Genomic DNA, 11,303 nt, shown 5'->3' on the forward strand with positions numbered 1-11,303 from the left:
GGAGCACAGCTCTCCACAGAGAAGGGAGTACAGCTTTCCACAGAGAAGGAAACACAGTTCTCCACAAGGAGGGAGCACAGCTCTCCACAGCGAGGGAGTACAACCATTGACTAGATTCGGTGCTCTCTGCTTCCCTGTTTTCCTCCTGACTCTCCAGATGTGCTATTACTGAATGAACGACCAAGAAAAGAAAAAGATATTGCCGATTAAATGGCATGCCATCCTTGAGAACATAGAGCTGTCAACATGGAAACATGGTTTAGAATCCACAGACACTATTATCGTTGCTATTAGTGAACTCCAGCTGGCATTTAGCCAGCCTTTCCGTGAGCTTATCAATATGTAAAGATCCGTGAATCTCTTAACTCTATGAATATGCCCTCATTTTTTTTTTGGGGGGGGGGTTTCGAGACAGGGTTTCTCTGTGGCTTTGGAGCCTGTCCTGGAACTAGCTCTGTAGACCAGGCTGGTCTCGAACTCACAGAGATCCGCCTGCCTCTGCCTCCCGAGTGCTGGGACTAAAGGCGTGCACCACCACCGCCCGGCTTAATATGCCCTCATTTTATGGAGAGATAAAAGGAAGGCCCGGAGAAGTAATGAACTTGTCCCAGAGTCACCGGGTCAATAAGATCCCTCACTGGGATGTGACCCAGGGTCATGTGACCTAGGATCATCTGTCCATCCAGAGTCTGCAGATGTCTGTCCTCAGTGGGAAGCCACCTCAGGGTGCACAGTAGCCCAGGGGAGGCAGCTACGTGGACTCCAGGGTTGTAACCACCATAGGCTCCCCTGCTGGGGGAGCAAGAAAGAGGGAAAGGGGTGCTCACAGCGTCTGGATGGCCCGCAGCGAGGTGAAGGTGCCCTTGGAGAGACTCTGGATCTTGTTGTCATACAGGGAGAGCAGAGAGAGGTTCTGCAGGTCTTGGAAGGCGTCCGGCCGGATGCAGTTGATCTTGTTAGCATTCAAAAGCCTGGGAGCAGAGACAGGCTGGGAGGTAAGAGTGACAAGGTCTGACCCTCACACAGCCTGCACCATCACCATCCTGGCCCTGGACACTGGCGGCCTCAGGCCACCCCACACTGTTTTCAGTTTCTCTGTCTGCATGCTACATCTCTGAATTGACGTAGGAGAATGCAGGGGCAGAGGGATTCCTCCTTCCGTGATCCTGTGGGGTCCCCATGCATACACAGGGGTGTTTTGATATAGTACCAACTAGGTCTAGATTCCTGACCTGAATTCTCTTGATTCCAGGAGGCAGAGCTGACCTGGGGACCCCTACAAGAGATAGCTCTGTTCCCAAGAGCCCAGAAGCACAGGTCACATCTCACAAGCCTCTGGATCCTGAGACTTAACAAGCAGCACTGAGCCCACCTCTGCTTCCACATCTGACCCCATAGCCTCACTGGGGCAGACTGTCTTCATGTCCTAGCTCAGAGTCTTGTCCCCAAGTGTGGTATGAACTGAAGCTTCCAGAAAAAGCCACAGGGTTAAAGATGCTGCAGGGCTATTTGCTGACTAGAACTTGATGACTGAGGAGAGCCGGAATAGTGAAGACCCAGGGACAAATTCTCTTGGACTGTTCCCTGAAGAGCCATCCACTTCCCACCTCAGTACCTGACCTGACGCCCCTGGGTACGACCAGGCCAAACATTGGGGCTGTATTAACAGACCCTAACTTCTACCAACGCCAAAGCTAAGAATATCATCAGACAGCATCTGCAACCTATCTCAGAGAGCAGAGAGCTGGGGTTTGTGTCTCTGGGAAGCCAGAGGGCCTCCCAGAACTGTTCTTACAGCAGCTGGAGGGTGTATAGGCCTCCAAACACACCGCGCGGCAGGTCCGTGATCTTGTTGCCGTAGAGGACCCTGAAGAAAAGGCAACAGAAAGGGAAAGTCAGAGGGCAGTTTAGCCAAGCCTCAGCAGGGCTCTGCGGGGCCCACAGGCCTTTCACAGGAAGGCTTTCCACCAATATGGTTACTATAGCAGCTCGCCAGCAGGTAGCAGTAATGAGTCTTTAAGAGGCCTGTCTCTAGGGGGCAGGAAGATACCCTCTCCAGAGGGCTAGATTCGGCAGCTGCAATGTTACTACTGTGCCTACCCCTCTGCCCACTCCCACCCCAGTGAACTCCACGGAGGTCTGCAGAGGTGCCCTTCCAAGCGGCCTCACATAAAGTCACTGAGTCTCAGATTTAAAGGAGAGACAGTCTCCGGGCAGAAAGGATGAACACATTTTCAGAGAGATATGGGGAAAAAATAGACCGGCAGACAGCACATGTGGTAGGTGGTGGGATTGCAAGCGGTGTATTTTTATACTTTGATATTTGCAAAGTTTCCCACACTGAGCATGAATGAATCCTATATATAATGAGAGGGAGGGGGGAACGCAGTATTTTAAAAAAATGCAGACAGGGGTGTACTCAGGCAGATAGTGAAGCACTGTGGGGGGGGGGGGTTGGAGGAGCGAGGAGCGTGCATTTTGTCCTCAGTGTGGCAGTCAGAGTGAAAACCCTGCATGTTGCTCCTCAAATATGTCTTGGAGGTTCTTCCCAGAGGAGGCCATGGCAAGGGTATAGGCCCCGCGGTGAGGGCCATGAGGGTCCACATGGAGCACAGTGAAGGTGACTTGAATGGGGGAGGACAGCCACCAGACTCAAGACTTGGTCAGATGTCTAACCTGGCCTGCCCTGAGCTGAACTATGCCAGGAACTGCAGGGCAGAGAGGGACCAGAGGGAGAAACTGGGCAGAGAGACAAGGCTGGGCTGACTACGGCAGACATAGACAATGGGCTCATGTGTTTGATCCCAGCATACAATTTCTTAGCAGAAAAGTGGCCTTGCCCCCAGGAGTGACAGGAATTCATTGAAATGGGTTATTATCACCTCTAAACTGCATTGGCCTAATGTAAGATAACTATACTCATGTTTAAAGAAAAAAAAACACTAAAAAAACCAAAAAGCCAAAAACCAAAAAGCCCCACAGAACAGGCCACACAAAGTCTGATCATTTCAGCCAGTGACAGTGGCTCACACTCACACTGCCCTGCACAGCTGTGTGGGTTGTGTGCTGCACAGCTGTATGGGTTGTGTGCTGCACAGCTGTATGGGTTGTGTGCTGCACAGTTATATGGGTTGTGCACTGCATAGCTGTGTGGGTTGTGTGCTGCACAGCTGTGTGGGTTGTGCACTGCACAGCTGTGTGGGTTGTATGCTGCACAGCTGTGTGGGTTGTGCACTACACAGCTTCATGGGCACTGATCACAGTTGGCCTTATCATCTTGGGCTCTACTCCAAAAGAAAGCATGCATGGAAGCAGCAAGCTGACAGTCTCCTTTCTTCCCTGGCAGTGAGATGTCCATCCATGTCACTGGTCAGGCCGCTAGGCCATGCAGTCATGTGTCAGTGCTGCCCTGTGTCCAAGATAGGACTCTGAGCCACGAGGAACTTGGTCAGCTACAAAGCACAGCAGACCTCGGTCCTCAACTTACAGGGAATTCAAGGAGCGGAGGCCCTGGAAGGCATCGGGTGCGATCTCAGCAATCTGGTTGTTGCTCAGGTCTCTGCAAAGGGAGCAAGAAGAAGGTGGCTGCATCCTGAGGCTGTAGGCCTGGTTTCTTCTACCTCCCAACCACACAGGGCACAGGGCTTCTTTGAAAACAGAAAGGCCAGTTGCCTACCCGTGACAACCACAGGCTGCTCTTTTTCTGTCCCTCCTGCTCAGGAAGAAACATTCTGCCTGGGCCCAATGGCCTTCTCTCTACCCTAATGGCTTCCTGACTGGAATGATAAGGTGACAAGCAGCTGCAGGAAAGGGCCAGGCTTGGACTCGGTGCTTCCATCCAAGCCTCATGGTCACCATGTCACCACACACCCAAACATAGCCCTAACACTGGAAGGCCAGCTGGGGGGTGGGTCAAGGTTTGTCCCTAGGCTGTGAGACAGGACTAGCCCAGACTCTTCCTCTTGCCTGCTGGAAATTGCCAGAAAGACTTCACTCACATCCTGCGCAGCTTTCTGTAAGGAGAGAAGGCTCCTGGGGGGATGGATTTGATCCCGTTCAGTTCCAGGCGGCTGCAGGGAGAAGGAAGCGTGAGAAGGCTGAGGGTTGCTCTTAGTAACAAGCTCTTGGCCCCTGTAGCCCTTCACCTGTGAGGCTGACGTCTAGCAGGCAGATGGATATATACTGTGATTTGAGCCCCAGAATCCTGGCCTTCTGTGGCTGAATGGGTGATCACCTCAGGGTGATGCTATACTAAGAAACCCACACTGGCAACGCCACCCAACTGGGCCAGATAGGATCTCAAAGGGATACCCTCTCCCCAGCATTGGGGAACTTCCCAGCCTTGTTCAGAAAGCTCAGCTGAGTCAAGCCATCACTTTCTCCGTTTGTCATGGAGAAACCTGGGGAAGCCAGGGTGGCACCTGCGCCAGCTCTCCATTGGTGGACAGAGCTTGGCTGAACAGCAAAAGCCTTGCCCTGACGCCTGCTCAGCCCCGTACTCACATCTCCGTCATGGTCTCTGGCAGGTTAGCAGGAATGGCAGTGAGGCCTTTGCCACGGCAATCCACGATGCCGCTGCTACAGGCACACATGGCTGGGCAGGACCCGGAAGAGAGGGTGCAGGTGGGTACTCTTGCGGCCTCCCCCTGGCCTGCAGAGAGATTGGGTGTGAGGTCAGAGAATCGTACAGGGCTGCTGCCTCTCAGATCTGCAGCTGAGCAAGGACAGGGAAACAGTCTGTGGAGGGGGTGTCCACACAGAAGCTCCCCAAGAATAAGAGTACACACTGGCAGTCTCTGAACTCAAGCTAAACAGAATTGACTGCTCCCAAAGGTGATTTCTAGGCTAGAAAATTCCATCCTAAAATTCTGAAACTCTGAACCACTCAGCCTCCTGAGCCAGAACCCCCATATCCACAAGAGCTGGGGTCACCGAGCACTGGCTCTGTGCCCACACCATGATTAGCACAGTCAGTGCAGGGGCACCTCGACCCTCCTGCACCACCCTTTACGAAGCGTTCCATCAAGTCCTGTGCTTGTGACACTCCTGAAATGGTGGAAATTCCCATGGCTCAATGACAAGTGTCACAGCCAGCACCACGCCCACTGGGTGAGGTCAGAGTGCACCCTGCTAAGTACTGTGGCATAACTTACATGAAGCTCGCCATTTGAAATGCATAGCTGGTTGAAACGCTACCCAGACAGGTGCACTTCTATCCCCAAGAAGGTCCCTTTGGCCCCTTCCTTAAGGGTATCGCCATTCTAAGATGCAGCACCAAAGACCCGTGGCTCTTGTTTTAAAAATCACATAACTGGGGGGCTGGAGAGATGGCTCAGTGGTTAAGAGCATTGCCTTGTCTTCCAATGGTCCTGAGTTCAATTCCCAGCAACCATATGGTGGCTCACAACCATCTGTAAAGAGGTCTGATGCCCTCTTCTGGCCTGTAGGCATACACGCAGACAGAATATTGTATACATAATAAATATATAAATAAATATAAAAATCACATAATTGCAATCACAAGGGAGGATCTCTTCCATTTATAAAACCTCCAAGATTCACCTTGTCAAGCAGTTAAGTACTTATTAAGCCCTTTTAATTGCTGAGTAGTATTCCACTTTATGACGAACCATCATTAGTAAATCTAACATCGGGCACGATTTTCTGTGGAACAAATACATAGAGCCCAGAAAGGGGCAGGGTTCTGGTATTCCCTCACTAGAAGCCAAGGGCAGCGTCTGCTAATGTGACTGCAGTGAAGCTATGGGTGAGAGCGGTGGCACTGGGAGGGGGGAAGAGGGAGGAGAGGAGAGAGTGGGTGGCATAAAGAACAGGGGAAGGCATGCAGTAGAAGCTGGAGGAGTAGAGACTGGGAGAGCGGGGGGACAGAGAGGAAGAACAGAGGGCGTGAGGGTGGGCTGGGGGGAAGAGAGGAGGCGAGAAAGAAAACACACAGACCAAAGAGATGGTGAGAGCAGAGAGGAAAAGACAGGCGGGAGGGGGATGACCACACCCACCAGAGGTGATGGGCAGAGAGGGGGTGAGCGAGGGCAGGAGGTGAGTAGAGTTCAGTGAGCGGATGTGGATGCTCATCACAAAGGAGGGATGGACAGAAGGAAGCGGCGGTCGGGACAGGCGGTGATGGCAGGTGAAGGCCATGGACGTGGCACCCACCTGAGCAGCTGAACTCGCTCTTTTGCACTTCTGCCACGTTGAGGCCCCGGAGGCTGGCAGGCCCGGAGCACTGGGTGAAGAGCCCGATGGTGGGCCTCTGCCTCAGCCACTGCGAGAGCCAGGCCAGGTGACAGTCACAGAACAGGTGGTTGGAGTGCAGGCGGCTACAGGAGGAGAGCAGCTCCATCAGCAGCTGCCTCCTCCCTTCCCCAGGCAGGGGGCTTTGGCTCCTTCCCTCAATCTCAACCCAGGGCTGTCCCCTGCTGCAGGGAAACTCTTCCTTGCTCCGGGGAAACTCTTCCTTGCTCCGGGAAACTCTTCCTTGCTCCCATCTCTCCCAGCCTGCTCTGTGGCCTGACTTTATCTCTCAGAGTTCACAGGGTCCCTTGCCCAGAACACCCACCTCAACTTCAAGGACAAAACCGAGCACAGGAGGCATTGGGTGCCTCTCGCTTTCAGACCCCAGGCTACCCTGGCTGGCTCTGGGGCTGTGGACGGCCGCCCCACCCATACCTTCTTCCCACTGCCCAGGTGACTTACAAGGTCCGAAGCTTGGGCATGTGGTTGAAACTGGACACGGGGATGGTGGTGATGTTGTTGTTGTTCAGGGTCCTGAAAGGGACAGACAGACCATTTAGCACCTGCCCAGCAAGGATTTACCAGAGACAGGACCCTCTGCTCGTATAGAGGCTCCCATGCCAGGTGTGACATTTTACCTAGCGAGGAACCAGCTCTGTTCCGGGTGTGAAGGTGAAGGGGACAACACAGATCTAGGCAGGTGCCTGCCCTCTTGCCATCCCCTAAACTCTAAGCCTGGGAGGAAAGGGAGACAGATCTGGATGGGCTACCGAAGAAAGGGCAGCTTGCTGTCAAAGCAGAGAAGAGAGCTTCTCAGCCTCCATGGTGGGAAATGGCCAAACACCCCTGTCTGGGAGGACTTTGGCCAGGAGACCTACGCTGCAGCTAAGGTGTGACCTCCTGCGTCTGCTCCCCAGCCACAGCCTGGCCTGGGCTTTACTTACAGAACCTCTAGGCCCCGCAGGGCACGGAAGGCCCCTTCCTCGATGCAGGTGATCTGGTTCTTGTCCAGTTGTCTGTAAAGCAGAGAGAGCAGTAAGGACAAGAAGCATCGCCCAGAGCAGGGGCTGAACATTTTTTGACAGAACACTCCATTCTTTCAAAAGAAGAGAGTTCAATCATGTGTTATGTGTGTGTCAGACCAAAGTAGAACTATTAATAAAAGCTGATTCCTTCTTATTTCAGTTAAAACAATAAATGGAAATAAAAGTCCTATTACATTCCTGTACCCAGCCCTGTTTGCCCCTTGGGAAATGGGCATCCTTCCCTAACACTTAGGAGACCACCTAGAGTGCGTTGGCAGCTGACAAATGGAAGTCACCGGGGAGAAGTGGCAGCAGGGGCTGGCAGCCAGAGTTCTGCTGAATGCCAAGAGAGATCGGCTAACATAGGCTACCTGGAGTGCTGCTTTCAGAGCAAACGGAAGCTGCGATCTGAGTTCAGTGGGAAAGAATGTGGTGATCGATTACCAATGTCTGCTCCAGGCATGGGAGGGAGTGTGTGACAAGCATGCCAGGCATTTGCCATTCCTGTCTGTAGCCAGACCTCAGGAGGTGGGAAGCCTGGACCAGAATAAATTTGAATACTAATAAAGCATTGCCTTTAAATAGTGCTCCACGGAATGTATGCAATTTCCACATCTCATTTCATCCCCAGAATCAGCGTGTGGAGAGCATATTGTTTTCCTGAACAATGTAGGAGGCTCAGTGACGGTAACTGATTTTCAGCAAACTTAGGCAGTAAAACCGGAGAAGACTAAACCCAGCTCTTAACCCAAAGAGCCAGAGTGCATGGCAAACCAGAGGCTGGGAACATGGTCTGGCACCCACGGCTCCTACTTTCCTCAACCCAGTCCCCAGAGCATACATCCTAAGCTCATGCTTGGCTGTCAAACAGAATTACAGGCAAGTGTTGGCACCGCCCATTCCCTGTAAGGTGGCTTAGAACATATGGTAGAGATGAGGATAGTGCCAGGGCGGCCATCCCAGGCCCCTACTCACAGATTTTTGAGATCTGTAGCTCCCCGGAAAGCCTTCCTGGGCACAGCCTGGAGGGCGTTCTCACTCAGGTCCCTGGGAGACAAACAGGGAGAGAAGGTATCAGTGACGGAAGCCATGGTGAGAAGTGAGGCTAACAGCCTCCTGGTGATGACATTCCGACATCTGGATGGGCTCTGGATGGGCTCCTGTTGCTCCGGAAACTGGCAGAATGGACAAACTGTGGAGTGAGAGAAGAGCTTCTGTCCTAACAGATACACAGACACTCTGTCCCCACTCACCTCGCCTCTGGGCAGAGGATAGTTACAGAGAAGCTCCCAGTAGCTGGATCAGCCCCCGCCCCCATGATTGGTTGAACCCCAGATGCATGGGAGGGAGCTCTGTATGGCTCTCAACTGCTCTTAGCCTCCTCTCTGCTCTGCTGTTGGGAAAGCTGTGATTGCTGGAGGAGAGGGCCAGAAGTGGCCCACCCAGTCAGGAACTAGGCTGGGTCTGACCCTGAGTCTACCCTAAGGGATTACAGACAGCAGAGCACAGGAGAGCCTAGATCCCTTGGGGACCAGGTCACAGCCCAGGGCACCGTGCACCCCTAGCTGGCTTCCTGCCCTCACCCGTCAACCCAGCAACTGCAGGAGAACCCTAAGCTAGACCCCCAACTACTGCAGAACCCAGACCACTAGCTCTCTTTTATGTCTTGTTTGTTTGTTTGTTTGTTTGTTTGTTTGTTTTTGAGGCAACTGGTGATACAGCCATCAGTGGGCAGCTGAAAGATGCTCAAGAAGATGCCTGTGGGCTGTGAGGAGCCCTGAGAGCTTTAGGGACAGGAAGGACAGGCTGGGCCAGCACTAGATGTTCCTGTACCCACATAGTGTTAGACACTCCATAACACGGCTTCTCTTCTTCTCATGTGTAAAATGCATGGATTGGAGCAAACGCTCTCTAAGCACCCCAGCAATGGGTCTCCCACATGTGAGGGCTCAGAGACATGGCTGTGGTCTGAGTGCTGATACCCCCATCCATCCCTGGGTTGGAGCCTATGTCAGAAACAGTGAGGCCAGGAAGTGGAGCCTGCAGGGGGGGACTACACAGGGTCAGCCTCTTAGGAATGGAACTGATACCTCACAGAAAGAGGCCTCAGAGGGCCAGTGTGACGGCTAAGTACCTAAGGACACTGGCCCCTGGAGCCTGATCAACAGGACCTCCATGGTGGATGGAGGAAACTGATACCTGCAAGTTGTCTTCTGACCTCCATATTACGTTCTGTGGCACATGTACCTCACCCCTAACCCCCTCACACACAGCAAATAAATTAATGCAATGTAGAAATGGCAAGAACAAAGGCGCCTCAAACAGCTGTCTGTCCCACCACTGAAAGAGGGCGTAATGATACCTGATTTCTGTGAATCAGAGAGCGGGCCCTCCTCACACACCAAACTTTGAGCCTTGCCACGTAGAACCATGAGGAATCAACTCGGCTGTTTTTACAAGCCACCCATCCTGTGGTATTTCATTACAGTGGTGTGAATAGACTCAGTCATATGATCAGTGAAGGGCTGGCTCTTTGGGGCATCCCTGAAGTGAGGGGCAATGGCTAACAGAGGCATTGAGGAGATGGGGAGAAGAAAAAGTAGATTGCCAGCTATCTTGGACCCCCAGGGAAGCAGGGAGCTAAGAAGGCCTGTTGTTTAGAAAAGGCAAAGGCAGGGAGGTGGTGCCCTAGAAAATCTGGAGGTACACAGGGAGGCAGCAGCAGCCGGCAGCTCACCCCCAGGCAGAGCCTGAGAGAGAACCTTGGCTGTTCCTCCTGTGCATTATCCTCTTAACCCTCCCCTCTGCCCTGCCGGGAGCTTTGTTATCGTATCGATTAGCTGATCAATTGAGCTCAAGCCTGTTCCACGCAGGCTTTCCAGTTGCTTGCAGGGATTTAGAAACCAGCAAGAGAGCAGGCAGGAGGATGCAGCAAAGAGAAGGAAAATCAATGGCCGGTGCTTGTGATTCTCAGGCCTACGAACTAAGGCAGAGTCGGGCTCTGTGCTTTCCTAGAGCCAGGGAAGGGGTTTAGCAGGACATATGATCTATGTGGAGCCTAAGTGGATCCGGATGTCAGGGATGCAGCTGCCTGGGCACTCAGCTGGGACTGAATTCTCCCAGAGGTCTCTATGAAAAAATGATGGCCTAGCTTCGGCAGTGAGAGTGGATCCTTACAATAAACGGGTCTTGAGTGTTTCTTATCACAGCCTTGCGTCAAGGTGTGTCTCGGGAAATCAATTCTGCAAGCATGCAGACCAGGAACTAATCAAGGAATGAGGGCAAGGAGCAGCCGGAAGGCCTATCGCAGCCTGGAACAACTGGGTCAAGACAGAGCCTGCAAGATGGGCCAGAGAGGATGATGGTCTGAGCTTTGTGGACGTTGCCTGGGACTAAAGCTCCCAGAACACAGAGCAGATAGAATGGGCACTGAGAGCTTTGGGGTGGATGGGGAGTTACCCACTGGAGAAGCTCAGGCCAGTGGTGGCCAGTCAGTGCACAGTGGGAAGCCTCTGTCCTATATAAGAGACCAAACGAAACAGTTTGTAAACCCAGAGAGGCAGCATGAAGGCCAGCAGGAGCAGGCAAGCCGTGGCAGTCTCAAGAATATGAAGGGAGATGACAGCAAAGGAGATAGTGGAAAGATTTAGGGGTTCAGTTGCTCCTACCGGCACCAGCCATGGGCCGTAGAACTCAGAGTTTTGTAGAATGGACATTTTCTGCTGTGCAGAAACTGATGAAGATCCTGTACATGCACAGTTTAACAATCAAACCTCATTTCCATTTATCGTTACTCAGAAAATGGGGCTTCTGTCCCTCCTTTCCCCAAGGCTGATTCACAGTTGTCTCCAGGATGGCCACTAGGGTGCGCCAGAAGCCTTCCCTGGATTTGTCATACAGGTGCCAATGGTCTAGCAAGGCATGTCTCACTTTTTGCTGCACTTGACTTGCCGGAGGACACATTTCTTCTTCTTCTCTCTCTCTCTCTCTCTCTCTCTCTCTCTCTCTCTCTCTCTCTCTCTCTCT

The 11,303-nt window shown here is 52.6% G+C and overlaps 1 protein-coding gene across 1 annotated transcript in view; it reads right to left on the reverse strand.

Annotated features, from left to right (window-relative positions):
* Positions 1 to 11,303, reverse strand: part of Slit1 (slit guidance ligand 1) — a 149,071-nt gene that overhangs the window by 46,753 nt on the left and 91,015 nt on the right. The window contains exons 5-13 of the mRNA XM_005352276.3: positions 8,253 to 8,324; positions 7,197 to 7,268; positions 6,715 to 6,786; positions 6,175 to 6,338; positions 4,504 to 4,651; positions 3,999 to 4,070; positions 3,488 to 3,559; positions 1,796 to 1,867; positions 828 to 971 (exon numbers count right to left, since the gene is read on the reverse strand). Coding sequence (XP_005352333.1) covers positions 828 to 971; positions 1,796 to 1,867; positions 3,488 to 3,559; positions 3,999 to 4,070; positions 4,504 to 4,651; positions 6,175 to 6,338; positions 6,715 to 6,786; positions 7,197 to 7,268; positions 8,253 to 8,324 — 888 coding nt within the window. The remainder of the gene's footprint in view (positions 1 to 827; positions 972 to 1,795; positions 1,868 to 3,487; positions 3,560 to 3,998; positions 4,071 to 4,503; positions 4,652 to 6,174; positions 6,339 to 6,714; positions 6,787 to 7,196; positions 7,269 to 8,252; positions 8,325 to 11,303) is intronic.

The sequence above is a fragment of the Microtus ochrogaster genome, chromosome 8, assembly GCF_000317375.1.
Source record: "Microtus ochrogaster isolate Prairie Vole_2 chromosome 8, MicOch1.0, whole genome shotgun sequence".
Lineage (NCBI taxonomy): Eukaryota > Metazoa > Chordata > Mammalia > Rodentia > Cricetidae > Microtus > Microtus ochrogaster.